This window comes from Vicugna pacos, chromosome 2, assembly GCF_048564905.1.
Source record: "Vicugna pacos chromosome 2, VicPac4, whole genome shotgun sequence".
Classification (NCBI taxonomy): domain Eukaryota; kingdom Metazoa; phylum Chordata; class Mammalia; order Artiodactyla; family Camelidae; genus Vicugna; species Vicugna pacos.
The window spans coordinates 43,979,314-43,998,004 of NC_132988.1; the positions used below are offsets into that span (position 1 = coordinate 43,979,314).

General features: G+C 37.0%; 1 protein-coding gene across 5 annotated transcripts in view; it reads left to right on the top strand.

Annotated features, from left to right (window-relative positions):
• ELOVL6 (ELOVL fatty acid elongase 6) overlaps window positions 1–18,691 on the top strand; it is a 122,322-nt gene that overhangs the window by 69,209 nt on the left and 34,422 nt on the right. For 3 of the 5 annotated variants that reach the window (XM_015245909.3, XM_031690901.2, XM_006212041.3), the window contains exon 3: window positions 7,681–7,812. The exons of the other annotated variants lie outside the window; for them this stretch is intronic. In XM_015245909.3, the coding sequence (XP_015101395.1) occupies window positions 7,681–7,812 (132 nt within the window). The remainder of the gene's footprint in view (window positions 1–7,680; window positions 7,813–18,691) is intronic. 5 annotated transcript variants of the gene reach the window in all.

Sequence of the window (18,691 nt, forward strand, 5' to 3'; positions counted from 1 at the left end):
AGATCTTTTTTAAAAACTTGCATCCTGACACAAGCCCATAATTATATGCTGTACAACTTCTGGTCCAAGAAAATTTCATATTCAGTAAAAAAAAAATCACTAATAGCTCACTTATATTACATAGTAGATTTTAAGACTGTCAGAGGCAAAGTTTACCCTGGGGACAGGAGAATCCCTCATCTGCTCTTATTTAATAGAATCCATTTCAGAATTATATTATGCTTTCTGTATTATATTTATTATATTTTAAAATAACCTTAGCAAGTGAGCATTTCTTCATTGGCAATTCAGATGGAAGCTTTCTATTGCTTAGAACAAAGGGCATTTCTTGAAGGGAATTAGCACAATGAAACTGAATTGCTGATGAAACTACTTTCTGGATTCTATTTCTGCATATTGTCTCTCTATTCAGAACTTTGTCTTTTAAATGACCGCTAGACTTCAGTGTTTTACCACGACTAGTTATCAGTGGCTGATGTATTATATAAGACGGTTACCTGAAAATTCTAACTTGAAGTGACAATCAAGACCAAAGAATCAAGGTGAGAATTTTGAGAGCGATACTCTCAAAACAGAAACTGAATTATTTTGTCAGTGCAGAGCTCATTAAGAGTTTGCTTTGAGATGGGAAGAGGTTTATCTAATGAAGACCAGTGATACATTTTCGGCTAAATTTTTATTCAGAGGTTGTGGAAGCTTTACTCTTTCTTAGGAGGTAAGAAACGTTCCTCAAGGAGAGAATTCTTTCTTTGATTTACCATCCTCAAATCTTTGAGTCTACCTTTTGAGACTGATTCTTTCTGATCAGTTTATTTAAACCACGTCTTTGAAAACAAAGAAAAATATTCTTGTCTCTTTCTCAGATGCAGTACTGTAGGATTAAAATTGACCTTTGCACCATATGGTTATGACAATTCAGGACACAGCTTTACTGAAATTATGCCATGATTAGCCTCCTTATTTGCAATACTTAGAACAGGAAACTATTCATTCTTTTTTTTTTTAACATTTTTTTGAGTTGTAGTCATTTTACAATGTTGTGTCAAATTCCAGCGTAGAGCACAATTTTTCAGTTATACATGAACATATATATATTCATTGTCACATTTTTTTTCGCTGTGAGCTACCACAAGATCTTGTGTATATTTCCCTGTGCTGTACAGTATACTCTGTTATAATGTCCATCAACAGATGACTGGATAAAGAAGATGTGGTATATTTATACAACGGAATACTATTCAGCCATAAAAAACAACATAACGCCATTTGCAGCAACATGGATGTCCCTGGAGAACACCATTCTAAGTGAAGTAAGCCAGAAAGAGAAAGAAAAATACCATATGAGATCACTCATGTGTGGAATCTTAAAAAAAAAAAAAAAGAACATAAATACAAAACAGAAACAGACTCATAGACCTAGAATACAAACTTGTGGTTGCCAAGGGGGCAGGGCATGGGAAGGGACAGACTGAGATTTCAAAATTTGTAGATAATGACTGGCATATGCAGAAACTATTCATTCTTAAATGAACGAAACGTAGAGGAGGTGCCATCTGGTCAGTCCCGTGAAGAGCAGCAACTTACAAAAGAACTTGCTTCAGTAAACACATGCACTTCAATGATTCCTGCCCTATGGGTGCTGGCAGTGTAGGTCGTGGGGAATATGCCCAAGTGTATTGACTTAGAGAAGCAGAGTCAAACTTCAGCCGTATCTGCCCTCTAGAATAGAAGTAATTAATGCTGTTTCCCTGTGAGCTTATCTCTTTATTCTGCCCCTTCTCGGCTCCAGGATTTTCGGTGCTCTCCATGGCTTACACCAGCATTCTCCACCTATCTTTCTGGAATCACTGTCCATCATTCTTCCCCCTTCTTGCATCCAAGGCCCATAATGATATACCCATGTGTGAATCTATTTTTTTTAAGAAGGAAAGACAACAAAGTAAGCAACAAGTGTCAGTACTATATTTTAATTATTAGTAGTAACATATTACTGGCCACCTGCCTTACAACCTACTGCACCCTTGAGCTGAGGATGCAGTCCTAACTTTGCTGCAGCTTTCAGGATGCCACGTACCCTGACTTTACCCTACACTTCCAAATGGGCTTCCCCTGCTCCAATGCACCTGGTCTGATAAACTCCCAATTCAGCTCATGCTTATACCATGGCTTCTCCCCAGCCCAAATCACTTGCCTCTGTCTATGCATCCGTAGCCTTAAGGATCCACCTCAAAGCACCAACACATACTTTTTTCTGTCTTTTCACTACTAAATTAGCAGAGGCTCCAACATAGCTTTTTTTTTTCTTCATTCAGTGGCATACTAAACACACTGCAAGTGAAAAAGATCATTTTGAATGGAAGGATGGATGGATGTCAGCATTTTTCATCAACTAAAAACATCTGAGGAAACAAAGGCAATTAATCGGTGTCTTGCCAATTTAAGTATGAGCGAGATGGCATGTTTTAAATGGGGCTGCATGTATTTGTGTGTTCTTACGCATTTTGAAAGTTTTCCCTTCCAAGATCCTATTTCCAATCGTAAAAAGAAAACCAACAAGAAAACAATTTATCAAGATTTTTTAAGAGGTGGGGAGAAAGGGTAGGTTGGTAGATACGTACAAGCAGCATTACAACAGGTCTGTCCTAAGAGGAGAGTACTTTCCTGGAGAGGGGTATGTGGCTGTGTCACTGAATCCATTGCATGCATGTAACTCTACTTTGATCATGACCTACTTTGACAGTAGAAATACTGAATTACAAAAGAATGGCTTTCTCTACTTAAATAAGAAGAACCTGTGATCTTTAAATTAGCATCTGAGGGAAAAGCAGCATGAGAAGCAGAAGAGTTTGCAACTCAGACTCAAAAGATCACACATTATTTGGTTTGCTGGGTCAAACACAACAGGTTAGAATAACACTTTTCTTTCCTCATGGCTTGTCTTGCAATTATAAAGTCACCATTTGTATTAATTATGGACATATTTCCATTATTCACAGAATTATTCTTTGTCAGAATTTCTGGGCACAGAGTTAATTCCTAGTTATAATTTACTAGTGAATAAAAACTGCTGGAAAATTTCCATAATTTTTAATATAGAAAAATGCCTCTATGAAGTCCTGAGGGAATTCTCAAAGTGACACAATCCAGCCCTGGTTAGAGCTCCAGGAGCATACTTTTCAGAATCTCTCTCAAGAAAACCTTCCTCTATACTCTTATAACCACCATACACATCCACTAAATGTCTTATTTGCCAAAAGCAGTGTATTTCCTTCCTTCTCTGGGTCTTGTTGACTTCAAACAAATAGATGACTAGATATTTCTCCAGCAAAATGAGTTTCTTTGGGATTAGCCAAGAATTGTAAATTCAGGGTCTGCAACCATGATAAGCCAAGTGCAAGTACCCCACAGGCAAGGGAAGGAGAGCCCTCTTATAGAGGGGGAGGGGGGAAAGGAAGTTGGGAGAGCTAAACAGACTCCAAGGCTTTTCATTGGTCGAGTTCTTGTCAGGAAAGGAGTCTTTCTTCTTCCTGTTAAGCTCTGCCACGGTCACAGGGCAGGAGAGCGCCCCCTCTAGTCTCCAGACTCACTTAATTGAGGTTTGTGTGTATTAATTTCTCACAGTCTCCAATTCATATGTGGCCTAAAATTACTTTCAGACCGTTGACTTATTTGCTGACTTGAATCAGCAACTGAACTAAAGGAGAAATCTTAAGAATTGCAGCCTCACTGATTAGGATTCTTTCTCAATTTCTCACTCTACGACTTAGAATGTGAAAACTTTCCATGCACCAGGCAGACCAGCCAAAGAGAGAGATGCTTTTAGGTCTCCTTTTCTTTTCTTTCCTTTTCTCTCTCACAGCTTATTTCCCTTTCACAACTCCTCATGCCTCACACATGTACAGTCACCATGAAAACAAGGTTACTGACATAAAAGAGCTCAGGCCATCTCCCCGGGGTGTTCATTAGCAATTATCCTATGTTGAAATGCTACCCACATGAAAGTTTTGCCATTCACAAATAAACTTGACTCCCAAAGGAGTACAAGTCATTTGGCAGAGATTCGATGTGTTAAAAAGTTTACAGCTACTAAGTATTGGTTTCAATAGAATCCCAGGGGAAAAAAAAAAACCCCATTTGAATATATACACACTCTTTGAAAAGTGTTATTGGAACAATAAATACAAATCATAGGCAGCTGTTTGGGTCAGAATGGAAAAAAAAATCTAGGAACACTGTGGAATAAGACAGCATGATAAAGAAATGCAGTTTTCCAAGGATAAAGAATAAGACCATTATTTTTTATTAATTATGGACTAATTTTCATTTTTTACATTGACAAATGAAAGGTGGGGGAAAGGGTAAATGCAAGCATGACAAGCTCAAAGCACGTCAGTATCTCATTTGGTTGGGAATGATCATTGGTTGGGTAATTTATACACATAGCTATGGAATCACCATCCTGAAAAGTATTTATTAAGCACCTACAGTTAAAGGTTATGCTATAAGGTGTGCACTTAAGGCTAATTAAATAGGAAGAGTCAATACCATCTAAAAATTATCTGGTGATAAACAATGGGTTACCATTATACCCAGCCATGGAGGCCTGCCAGAATGTGAAGTATTGTTGGATTCCTTTGAAGCTTTAGGGAAGTCATCTGTCCACCCTGAACAGTAGGTGGACCAGCAGCAAGTCACTATTCATCTTGACTGTAACTGAACCTTTACCAAAGAGATACCAGAATGGAAAGACAGTTTCAATCCACTTAAATTGCCCACTTTGCTAAAGAAAAATTAATCTTCTGAGCAACATGGAAAAATTGTAACATTCAACTATAAAAGAAAAATTTTGGTTGCTCAATTGAAGAGTTAAGAGTTAATGCCTTGTTAGATGACTCCCTCTTTTAGGAGAAGCCTAAGTGTGGTTCTAAATTAACCCAAAGCATTGTTTAAATTTCACTGCAGTGAAAGATTTATATAGGCTATAATCAACTTATTTTACAGCACTTATACTTAAATATCAGTTCCCTTTATTGACTGCCTGTCAGATGTAACCTAGACAATTGATTTATGTTTACCCACCTGCTCGAGCCATTGCAATTTTTGCTGGTTTTGACCAACATGCACCATGCAGCTGTGTGACCGTGAGCGACCACTGTCATCAGCGCATTCGCACAAACCCACACACACACCCCCACTCCTTTTCCTCTCTGTAGAACAAGGAGATTGGTCCCTCGGGACTCTCAAATTCTGCGTGTTTATATTGATTGACTTTGTTGCCCTAGCTGTGGAACTGAAGATGGGATCTTTAGAAAACATGTGAAAAAGAGAATCGTCCTTGCCAGGAAGCTAGCAGTCCATGAGGATGAATTCTCATTCCAGAACTAAAGAAATAGAGGGAAGATTTTTTTTTTAATTAATTTATTTATTTTGGTTCTTCAGGAGACATTATTTTTCCCTTAGGCTAGAATGAGAGGATCATATAGACATTCATAATTACAAGCAACGTAATCTATCACTAAAGTCAGAACTGGATTGAATGAGTAAGAGAATGATAAATAATTGTAAGGGAAAGTTTTCAGTAGTACATATAATGAACTTGTTCTCCAGGAGATGAAGAAGGTTTGGATCTAAGTGTTCCACGCCCAGAAAGTATGACAGACTGCTGTAGTGATTCCTTTTTATCTTCTCAGAGTTAAATAATGTGCTGCACAATGGCCTTGCAATTCAGTAGGAGGGCTTAAGGCATGCTTACATGCTTAGAAGAGAACATACCAGCTACACCCTTCTTTCCTCCAAAAGTTTACCACAGGAGAGCAGAGAGAGCTGAGGCTACTTAACCTCTAAGCCAGATTCCTTACCCAGAACATGAAGATAATGTTTTATTTACGTTAAGGCTGATTAGGAGGATTAAATGATAAAGCTTTTTAGCACTATGTCTGTGCATAGAAATCATTCCTTAAATCATAACACTATGATTATTGTCACTTACTGTTACCTTTGTAATTCAGAAAAGGACGTATACTATTTCATGTTACTGTCGTCCGCATTAACTTCATAGACTTGTTTTTCTTCAGGGAGTCCTTGCTTATATGCATGTAAATACAGATAGTGATTCTGACTCTTAATTTTGTGCCATACATGTGCAGAATTCAAAGAAGTAAAGCAATAAATATATTTATGGCTAAAAGTACTTTCTTCTTGAAATGTTCTATAGGTATAATAAATTGTCTCACTTTGCCACTTCTTGAAATATAGGAATAGTCTTTCTTTCTGGAGGAAGAAAATGAATCGTATGTTTTGTCTGAAAAGTTTATTCTTCAATTATTAAGACAGTACTGGGAAGGTTCAACTGTTCATTCAGAGTGTTTGCTGAGCCCCCACATGCATTGGAAAATCTGATATCAGATCATGATCATTCGACAAATATTTATTAAGCACTTACTACTGTGTGCCAGCCAGGTCTTGTGTTTCCAAGAAAAGAGCCTGCAAAACTCATTGGAAGTGATTTACTTGGCCCTAACTTACCAGTTGATTTCAGAATCGCTGCTTTATTTGGCAGTGTTTGTCAAATAGGTCACTCGCACTGAGCGAAGGAGTGTTGCTTGTGTGAATAAGATCTGTCGTGAGTCAGCAATACATGTCAGCTGTCAGGGAAAAAAATAGGAAGCCTTTTACAATAATGCTCATCAGGTTTCAACCTTCTGATTTCATTAAAGATGTTTGGTTGGTTTTTTGGGTTTTTTTTTTTTACAATTCATTTGTTCAAATAAGGATCCAAAAAAGTTTTACACAGTATATTTGATATGTCTCTCAAGTCACTTTTAATCTAAAACAGATTTTTATTTCTTACCACTGATGTTTTGAAGAAATAAATTCAGCCGCCCTACAGAATGTCCCACAGTTTGGCTTTATCCCCTGTATTTCCTATAAGCAGGTAGTAAAATCACATATTTGATAGATTCAAGCTCAAGGGTTTTGGCATGTACTGTAGGTGGTTCTGTGTTCTTCCTGTTACATTGTATGATATCTGACAATTATGCCTGTTATTAATGATAATACTAACATTTAATACCTGCCTTCTTTGGAGAAGATGTCAGGAATCCATCTTGGGGCAGTCATAAATCAAGTAGCTTGGTTTTAGTGTTTTAAATCATCAAATAGTCCTCTAAAATCATTTTTTAGTATCATTAGCCTGTTAGGATAAAGAAAGCCTTTTAAGAAAAGGCTTTCTTGCCCCAAGACACAACTCTGTCACCAACTATTTTGTGTCCAATAAAAAGAATTCTTTTTAAACATTCATCTAAGTTGTCCAACAAACTCAGAAAACTGAAATGAATTCCCTCAGTGAAACGTTTTCTTTTGGGACCTCAGTGCTATGTTGTTGAAATGTTTAGAGTTATAGAGTTCAAAAAGTAAAACACGCCTATCCTGATGTGTCTTGGTAAATCTAGGTGATCTAATTTGTCAAGGGAGGGTTTGACAGGTGCCATATTGTCAAATGGCCTGAGCATTCTCTCTTCAGTGATTGAGGCACATTCCCAAGAATGTCTTCAGTGCTTACAAAGAGGAGAGTGGTACACAAGTTGATGAATAATGAGTAAATATAAGTTTCTACTGAATAAAAATAAATTCCTTAAAGAGTTTGATCTCATAAGATTTTGGTCTTCTGTTTGTTCACAGGAAGAAATCTTTCCTGTTTTCCGCTCTGTATGCTGCCTTTATCTTTGGTGGTCGGCACCTAATGAACAAACGGGCAAAGTTTGAACTGAGGAAACCATTAGTGCTGTGGTCTCTGACCCTTGCAGTCTTCAGGTAGGTTTGTTTTTCCATTTCCAAATAAAATCCATCCGTTTCATCAGACTCAGCTGAAAGAAGCAACCACTGAACTTTTTATCTTACATCTCATATTTTTGATTATTAAGGACATAAAGTCATGCCCAGAGAGAAGACCTTCATTGCATCCAAACTTACCACACTACACTCAGACTCTTTATTTTGAGAGCTCACAGGCCATCTCCTTTCTTCTCTGAACTGTTGATGCAGTAATTCAGTTTATGCCTTAGGACTAGAAGCAGTGCATCAATTCCATTATTTCTGTTGTATAAATATAGATGGAGGGCTTAATGGAAAGCCATAGCAGTAAACTGTAGAAGTCTATGGAAGAGTAGGGTTCAAATGTGATGGGTGTGCTTTTACTGACTAGGACCTAATCAAAAATGGCATGTGGGCATATGACCAGACACTGGATACCTGTCTGTGTCAGTATTACTAGTCCAGAGAACGCTTTTGTTCTGCATTCCCCGAAGCATCCTCCTCCTGCGTTGCCCGGCCTCACTCTCAGACCTGTGCTCGTGCAGCCAGTTTTTACTTTGCCCCTGGTAAAACTCATTATGGCAGCTGTCAGGACCAGGACTAATCTCTCCAGGGACATCTACCAGCCAACATCCAGGCACACTCCTGGAAGCTGGAAGGAGCATTTCTAGTTTTGTAACATTAGGGGATTTGACAATCACAAGACTAATGAGCACACAGCTGGTGTCCACACAGGTGCCAGAATTTGCCTACAGTGCTGACAAAGGCACCTGTTCTGTTTGTGTTTTGCTTGTCAGAACCAGAAGTTGGTAACTAGGCTTGGCACGGGGGTAGGGGAGCAGATGTAGATATCCTACGGAATAAAAAACCCCTCGTTTCAATGTTTAGGAGTATTTCTTTTTATTTTTTCATGTTGCATAGTAATTCTGCCACTAAGGAGAAATAGATGGTCCTATGAAAAGCCTCATTAGTCACTTAAGGTGTGTTAAAGATGAGGTTTTCACAAACTCTGATGATCTGTACATTCCCATTACACTGGCTCCTGCGTCTGAAACACTCATCTGCTTGCTGCGACTGAATGTGCTCTTTATTTTGGTGCATTTTGTAAGGCACTACATTTGAGGTTCTCATGATTTGGATCTGTCACTGTAAAGACTCCTTCCATGTCACTAAGTATCAGGTCATAATTCTCTACCACAAAGCAGCATTTTCATTTTTACTTACATCGAAGGTTCACAGAGTATGCATCACCTGAAGTATTTTGATATTTGGGGGGGAAATTACCTTCTTCTAATGATGCCTTTCAGCATTTTACAGAGTTTTCAACATTTTCTGAGCCTTTTTCCTCTTTTTTTAAACCTTAGCACTTATAAACAGAGAAGAGAGTACAAGGACCCCCATGTACCTGTTACCCTACTTAATCATTAACACTATTAATCTTGTTTCATCTACATCCCTACCAACGTCTCCCTTGCCCCCAGATTACTTGGAATTAATACAAACTCAAATACTTTTGAATGAAATGATACCATTTCTTTTGCTTAAATGATACCATTTCTAAAAGTTAAACAGTCTTATTAAAAAGTTGTCATTATCTCACCTAAATTAGTACTAATTCTTTATGATGAAAAGTTCCAGTTTCCTCAGTTGTCTCATAAATGATGGGTTTTTTAATAATTTATTTTTAAGAATCTTGATCAAAATAGATCCTACACATTTCCATTGGTTGAGTTCTTTTAACTTGGAAGTTTCTTCCTTCCTCTCTGTGTCCCTCCTCCCACTCCCAACCCATCCTTTGAAGAAACCAGATCATTTTCCTAGAGTTTCTCTCAGACTGGATTTTGCTGATTGTATTCTTTTGTCCTCTGTATTCCTTGTTAGTTGGTAGTTAGATCTAGAAATTTTATTATATTTAAGTTTAACATTTGATAGGACTTTTTAATAAGAATTTATTGTAGCAAAGCCAGGATAAATGCTTGGTTCTTTGGTAGTATTTAGCAGTTTCAGAAAAAAATGATTACTTAGCCTATGATGATAATGTTTTTAAAAAAATCATTATGAACTCATAGATGTATACTTTTTTATGTGTCAGTGATTTTGAGGTGAATTTGGAATGACTGTGTTATAGTCTATTGCTATTATTCTTTTTGATACTGAATTATCCCATGTTTGGGCAGTGGGAGTTTCTTCAAGTTGTCTCCTGAATCCTTTTCACATACACTGAGTAGTGCTCATACACACAAACAGTAGAATATTACTTAGCCATGGAAAAGAATGAAATAATGCCATTGGCAACAATGTGGATGGACCTAGAGATTACCATACTAAGTGAAGTAAGACACACAAACACAAATCATATATCACTCATATGTGGAATCTGAAAAATAGTACAAGTAAACTTATTTACAAAACAAACAGATTCACAGGCTTAGAAAACAAATTTATGGTTACCAAAGGGGAAAGGAGGGGGCGGGGAGAGATAAATTAGGAGTTTGGGATTAGCAGATACAAACTACTATATATAAAGTAGATTAACAACATGTGCTACTGTGGAGCATAAAGTTCGAATCAATTACTTGAAAAATATTATAATGGAATTTTGTGGTTGTATTAACTGAACATGGCTCCACATTAGGAAGAGCTTACTGAGATTTCTCTGTACTTAAAGAATTCTTGTAATAACCTATAATGGAAAGGAATATGAAAAAGAATATATATGTATAACTGAATCACTATGCTGTATACCAGAAACTACCACCACATTGCAAATCAAGTGTATCTCAATGAAAATAAATAAATAACATCAATTTTTTTAAAAATTAGCTCTTCTCACAGATGTTTTACTGGGCATTAATAAAAATTCCCCTATTTTGGTCATATAATTTCATTATTACAAGGATATGTTTTTATAGAATATTTTGACTGGCTCTCACCTCACTGTAATTCACAAATTTTCAAATCCACCAGTAAATGGCGTCTAATATAGAAGTATGGGGAGTCTTTGCTCAAGAGACATTCTTACATTAGTTGATCTGCGATTCAGTAGGACCCTAAGGAACAATTATCTGCTCCACTCTTTGTTCCTTACCACTAATGGGATATGATATCATATTTGGAAAAAGAAGGAAAGAGAAGGAGAACCAAACCAAACTTTAGAGGAATTTGAAATGAAGGAGAGGAGGGTGAGGAATAGTAAGATTTTTCTTTTGAAAAATTGCTGAAAAGATTTTTTTGTATATTTTACTGCTTGGAAATAATGTCCTTCCCCAACTTTTCAAGCTTGCCTATTAGCCTTTTACAGTAGCCAGAGACCCACCCATCTGTGACTTATTTCCAGATGCCCCAAACTGTGTTTACCCGTGAACTAAGAAAATTGGGGTGGAAATTAAATTGGATAGGTAGGCTCTTTAAGCAAAACGAAAATCCCTCTCTTCTTACTGGTCTACTTCAGCAAGAGGTGCGAGGGTAGTTGTATAGTCTGGCAAGAATTACCTGTAGAATGTTTTCCTTCTTTCTCTTTACATTTGGATGTTGACTGAATATGATAGCAGTCTTCATACAGGCCAAATAAAGTGTAGTTTATTGAAAGCTGCCATAAGTTTTGATGGAAAAGATAGAATATAATCAAGTCAGTTGTTCCTCAGATCCTCCATGAATTTATTTCATTTGAGAATAACTTCTCTGGGGTTCGCTTGACAGTTTGGCCCCATTATCTGCAACCCTGCCCTCCCCTTTTAGATTCAAGCCATCAGCTTCTAGAGTCAGTTGGTCTGAACAGATATGACTGGGACACAACAGCCTACTTCTAACCTACATCCCACCCAACCCAAGGAAAAGCATTTCTTTATTTGATGAGGTAATTCCAGGTGGTGTTTTGCCCTAGATGTTTAAATATTTCCTTAGGATAAACATGGAGAAAAATTTTGGTAATTTGACTTAGTAAATCTTTTAGACGAGTTTGTTCTTCCTGGCAAACAACATCAAGCCCTTCAAGGTGTCTACCATCCATTCTTCTCAGAAAGTGCTGAGTCATTAAATCATGTTGCTATGATATCTCACCTGGGTTGGTACAGGTGATTTATAAAGGACTTTCTATGTATTTATTTAATAACTGCAAATCCCTCTAGATTGGGTACAAATGCGTGTGCTTCTGATTCAAGCAGCCTTTACCAGTTATCTGTCTGGCAGAGTTTTCTTCTCATTGGCAGCATAAGGAGCCTTCTGACCAGAACAGGTCAAAGTAGGGTATCTAGTCAATGCACATTAGAATAAGATAATTACTTTGTGCTGCATATTTATAGATGCCAGGATCACACCTGCTTCAAATTTGCTTACTCATATTTCCTGGTGACTCACTCTGGCCTCAATTGTTTTATGCTTTATTTGTACAAAGCCAGACAGCCTTACTTTGCAGTTTGACTTTTCACCTTGTTACTAACCAGCACTTTTCCCTGTTGAAACCCATTTTTATTTCCTGGCCATATTTTTATTTTGTCATTGAATTTCATCTTGGTTTAATTATAAAATTTTTTTTCTTTTTTATATATATTTTTATTGAAGTATAGTCAGTTTACAATGTTGTGTCAGTTTTTGGTGTACAGCGTAATGCTTCAGTCATACATGAACATACATATATTCATTTTCATATTACTTTTCACCATAAGTTACTACAAGATATTGAATATAGTTCCTTGTGCTATAAAATATGAACTTGTTCTTTACATCTACTTTATATATATTAGTATCTGTAAATCTCAAACTCCCAGTTTATCCCTTTCCATTCCCTTTCCCCCCGGTAACCATAAGTTTGTTTTCTATATCTGTGAGTCTGTTTCTGTTTTGTAAATAAGTTTGTTTATCTTTTTTTTTTTTTTTAGATTCCACATGTAAGTGATATCATATGATATTTTTCTCTTTCTGGCCTAGTTCACTTAGAATGATAATCTCCAGGTCCATCCATGTTGCTGCAAATGACATTTTTTATGGCTGAGTAGTATTCTATTGTGTAAATATACCACAATTTCTTTATCCAGTCATCTGTCAGTGGACATTTAGGTTGTTTCCATGTCTTGGCTATTGTAAATAGTGCTGCTATGAACACTGGGGTGCAGGTATCTTTGAGAATTAGAGTTCCCTCTGGATATATGCCCTGGAGTGGGATTGCTGGATCATATAAAAAGTCTATTTTTAGTCTATTGAGGAATCTCCATAATTTTTTTCATCACAACTGCACCAAACTACATTCCAACAAACAATGTAGGAGGGCTCCCTTTTCTCCACACCATCTCCAGCATTTATCATTTGTGGACTTTTTAATGATGGCCATTCTGACTGGTGTGAGGTGATACCTCACTGTAGTTTTGATTTGCTTTTCTCTGATAATCAGTGATTTGAGCATTTTTTCATGTGCCTATTGGCCATTTGTATGTCTTTATTGGAGAATTGCTTGTTTAGGACTTCTGCCCATTTTTGGATTGGGTTGTTTGTTTTTTTCTTATTAAGTTGTATGAGTTGTTTATAAATTCTGGAAATTAAGCCCTTGTCAGTTTCATCTTTTGCAAATATTTTCTCCAAATTCCATAGGTTGTCTTTGTTTTGCTTATGGTTTCCTTTGCTGTGCAAAAGCTTGTAAGTCTAATTAGGCCCCATTTGTTCATTTTTGCTTTTATTTCTATTGCCTGGGTAGACTGCCCTAGGAGAATATTGCTGAGATTTATCTTAGATAATGCTTTGCCTGTGTCTTATGTTTAAGTCTGTAAGCCATTTTGAGTTTATTTTTCTGTATGGTGTGAGGGAGTATTCTAACTTCATTGATTTACATGCAGCTGACAAGTTCTCCCAACACCATTTGCTGAAGAGATTGTCTTTACTCCATTTTATGTTCTTGCCTTCTTTGTCAAAGATTAATTGACTGTAGGTTGGTGGGTTTATTTCTGGGCCTCTATTCTGTTTCATTGATCCATCTGTCTGCATTTGTACCAATACCATGCTGTTTTGATTACTGTAGCTCTGTACTCTCTGAAGTCTGGGAGGGTTATTCCTCCGGCTTCATTCTTTTTCTTCAGTAAAGCTTTGGCAATTCTGGGTCTTTTGTGATTCCATAAAATTTTTAGGATTATTTGTTCTATCTAGTTCTGTGAAAACTGTCCTGGGTAATTTGATAGGGATCACATAAATCTGTAGATTGCTTTGAGTAGTATGGCCATTTTCATAACATTAATTCTTCTAATCCAAGAACACAGGACATCTTTCCATTTCTTTAAGTCATCTTTTAATTTCCTTATTCAATGTTTTGTGGTTCTCTTAAGTGTAAAATAGATTCAAGATTAACTGAAAATTTTTCTTTTTTTTGTAAGATTTTTATGAGCAAAGGGTATATGTATAGCACAGAACACATTCAAAAAAGTAGGTTTAACTGCAGAGCAACAGATGAATGATATTTAATATAGCTACTGTGGTTTTATACACATATGCATCAGTATTTAATATTGGAAGGATTACTGGCAAGTGCCTTATTTTTAAAGAAACCCATATAATAAAAACATCTAAAACTGTTCAGATGAGACAAATATGACATTTTAAAACCCCATATTGAAAGAGTTAAGTACATCATTGATCTGTAAGATGATCAAACATTGAAAATGACAACTTTCAGAACTTAATTTATACCCATGCACCTTGTATCTAGAACTTTGTTATATGGTTGCCAGAAGTGGTCCCTGTTAATCCACAGAGAACAGCAGGACACATAGTAATTCCAGTGATGTTAATGATATAAAGGAGATGGATGTATAAACCATAAACATCATAGGAGAAAAGCTTCTCTTTTATCAATAAGTTTATATATTTCACATTTTAAGATGTAGCACCAAAAGGGCAACAGTAACAAAGCAACAAGTACCTCTAGAAAGCGGATGCTGAGTAATAGAAAAAACAAGCTGATGAATAATTGTGGAAATGTGATACCACAAATGAAAAGTTTAATGACCCATAAATTAACATTACATTTTATTTCTTAGATGTGTGTAGTAAAAGCATAGAAGCAATGTTTTAAAAGTTCAGGCTAGTGATTTTCTCTGTTTCTGGAGAGGCAGGGAGGGTGGTATCAGAGAGGTTGGTCCAAAGGAGGCTTCCACTCCTTTTGTATGATTTCATGTCACTACAAGAAAGTCAAACAAAAAAGATAACTGTGTTTGATATAAGTATGGGTAGCAAATTTTTTAAGTTGATAGCAAATAACTTTTTTTAGTTTTTCAAAAGAAAAGCTAGCAATTGTAGTCATTATAAAATGACTAGTATACACTAAATAAAGCAAGTTTTTATCAAAACACAAACTTCTGCCCTGTTGTTCCTCACACACTCCCCAGTAATAGCAGATTTATAGTTTGAATTTAAAATGCTATTTTGTTTTCTCTTTTCTGACAATGACTCTGCATTCAGTGTGTATGTGTATGCATAGCTGAAGGATAATTTGGGGACCTTTTCCTGCTGTTTGTTGTAATACTAATTGAAACACTTGACTCTTTCTGAAAAAATCAAGAGCAATAATAAAAATAAGAAATGGCAACTCCACCATTTAAAGCAAGGTAGAACTTGATACATCCTGGTTTGCTCTGGGTAGCCTGAGTTTTACACCCATTGCCTCAGTGTAATTATTAATAGCTCCCCACTTCACTCTCGAAGATGGCTCATTTTGAATGGTAAATGGTATGGTTCATCTGTCTATAACCCACTGAGGAATTGTGTTGGCTCAAAAAAACAGCAAAAGGGGAAATTCCAACCATCATTTGCCAAATTATCCCTAACAAATCTTTATTTTCAGTATTGAGCTCTTCTCTGAAACTCGTTTTCCTAAGATTTCCAAACATTTGACATATCACTCAAATTTAAAATATTTAAACCAGGTCCCTTTTCAACAATTCTTTAAAATTTATCACTGTTTTCCTAGTGAACACCTTTAAGGCATTCAAAATATAAAAATACCTGGTCACAGAGTTGCATAATTCTTCTTAAATATTTTGAGAAGCTGTCTACTCCTCTCTATTTCCATGCCAGACACTCCAGACATGGCCTTCATCACTTCATGTCTTGAGTATTGCAGCCCCCAACTGCTGTCTCCCATGTGTCTTCTCCATCCAAGCTACCTTATATATCACATCAATCTCTGTTTAAACCTAAATTGGGACCCCTTTGCCTTTAGGTTAAAACTTCAGCCTGTCCATAAAGAATTACAGTCTCCCTGACCGACCTTTCACCACTGCCCTATACAAACTTCCCATTCAGGCCAACATATGTCTGGTCGTTGCCCACAAAACAAATGCACTTTGCCCATGCTAATTTCATGTCTTTGAACACACTATCCCTCCTCTTTCTCCACTTTTTTTCTTGAAATTTTACATTTTAACTTACAATGTCTTCTTTGTAAAGGCTTCTCTGATCATTTCAGCTCTTATCTCAGCTTCTACCAAACATGCTGCTTATCATTACTGAATACAGCCTTACCCATGTACCTCCTGGGAGACCACATGAGTCCCTTGGGGCCAGAATTGTGTCCGGCTGTTCCTTGAACACCTTAGCACACACACCACTTCTGAATTTATGAATCAAATTCTCACACTTGGCCACTTCTCCAATCACATGTAATTGGCTTTTATTCATTTCACTTGTTTGCCCTTTATATTTCTTGTACCATGTGCTACAGACATACCCCAGTACATTCTTCACTTGGTATCATCAGGCTTCCCCTGTGAAAGTATGGATGTGCTTCAGAAAATCTGAGGTTGATGTCATGGAGTCGAAGGAGCCTTCCACTTCTCCTCCCCCCTCTTCCCTCTCCCACCTCCGCCCTCTCCCCTCTCTCAGGCCATAGTGGCTGACTTGCTCTTCCTCAAACATACAAGGCTGCTTCTTTGGGACTCACACTTGCCTAACTTCTGTACAGAACAGTCCTTGCCCACTGTTCTAATCCACCTTATTCCTCACCTCCTTCAGACCTTTGCTCACATTTCACCTTCCTGCCTCCCAGTCTAAAATCGCAGTAGTCCCCACCCACACCCCTTACTGTCCTTACCTGATTCAGTTTGCTCTTTGACACAGATCACCTTCGAGCCCACTGTATGTATTATTAATCTTGTCCATTCTCTCTCTCCTACTCAACTCTGAGTTCCAGGAGGGCAGGGATTTTTGTCTGATTTTTTTTTACTGTGTCTCTAGTGTCTAAATAGGTGCTTAATAAATATCTTTTAAAAGTTAAAAAGAGAAATGAAGAGAAGAGGCTTGTAAACAGTTATTAGGTCTCCTTTCCTTTTTTGGAAAGTCTGTCTTTCCAAAGGGGGAAATAGGACATTTTTTTTTCTGCTTTGGATTTTTTCTGCTTGGATTCAAGGGAATCCAAGAATTACCTGGATTTTCAAGTATTTCCAAAAAATAATTAGATTAAGTACATGCATGATATTTTACTTTAAAAACTTTTTTAAACATCCATTATGATGGAGAATTCGGAGCTACTGTAAAAGGGGCTTACTAAGGAGAAGCCGGGAAAACAAACATCGCCCTGCTTTGCACGTGGAGGTCTGGGCTCTAGCCAGCATGGGCAGGCAGCCCCTCCTTATGTGACTTCGACACTGACCTGCAGGTCACTCTGCTGCTCCAGATTTGCCTGCTTTATCTATTACCTTCCAAGTTAAGGGGAAAAAAATCCACTCACGGTGTAATGATCTAGTCCAAATAAGACAAAAGTGTCCAGTTTGTTATAAATGTAATAAGTTTTTAGAGGGCCCAGACCACCCCCAGCGCAGTGCGCAATGGGGGCTGCAGGCTGTGTAAGCCAGGGTGGGCAGTGGCCTCGGCTTCTCCCCGGACTACAGTCCACTTGACAACTTCTGCTTCTTTACAGCTGGAAATGCTATCCAGTAGTCCTCGTTCTATTAGATAATTTTTTTTTCTAGTCATAAGAGAGGATTCTCTGTTCATAAAGCTGAAGATGACAGAAAAGCACAAACATGAAACCTTTCACCTCACTACCCACAAATATTTACTATTAATATTTGGGTGAGTCTCCTTTAAATAATTTAATGTTAATCTTGACTCTTTCATTGTAGTCTTATTCTCTGTAATCCAATTAGTATATTTGAGTTTGAACAAAAATAGGACTTCTGTAATACACTTGCATTACAAGTGCTGTAACAGCTTAAAACAGCTGACACATAGGACATTTAAAATCCTTTTGCCAAAAGGAATTAGTATTTCAGTAGCTGGAATACTATAGCTTTTCTGAAACTTGGATGAGAAATAACGTGAGCGTTCTTGAAGAGATTGCATGGCAATTTAGGCTATAGATAGGTATAGTAACCCCTGAAGCATTTGTTAAGAATTATTTTGAGTTACGGCTGAATTAAGGATTACTGTACTTTTAAACTTCCTGTGCTACCTCACAAATCCTTAAAAGATCCTTCTTGTGTAACAGGGTTTAAAAAAAAAAAACTACACAATTTTGAACAAAAAAAAATTGAATCCTTAAAAAAATCCTTAGACCTAACTTTTTATGAAATTGCCTAATTGCACAATCTGGAATGCATCAGATGGTGTGACATCCATTATGAAGATGAAGTCACCACAGTTGTCAATTGGCTGAAGAAAATATGAAAATGAATAATATGGGTACTAGAAGTTTATTCTGGAGAGGACTGTTTGTAAGCACAGAATTAACTGACATATTGAGAGAGAAAGCTTCCGCTCCTGGTCCACGTGTCCTCAAGGCAGGAACGTGAGTAGAAGATTGTAGAAAAGACATGAGATCAGGGTTCAATAAAGAAACATCAGTAACTCACCCTAGGGTTAGCCACTGCTGTTAGATCAGTGGAAATCATCCTTCTAAATA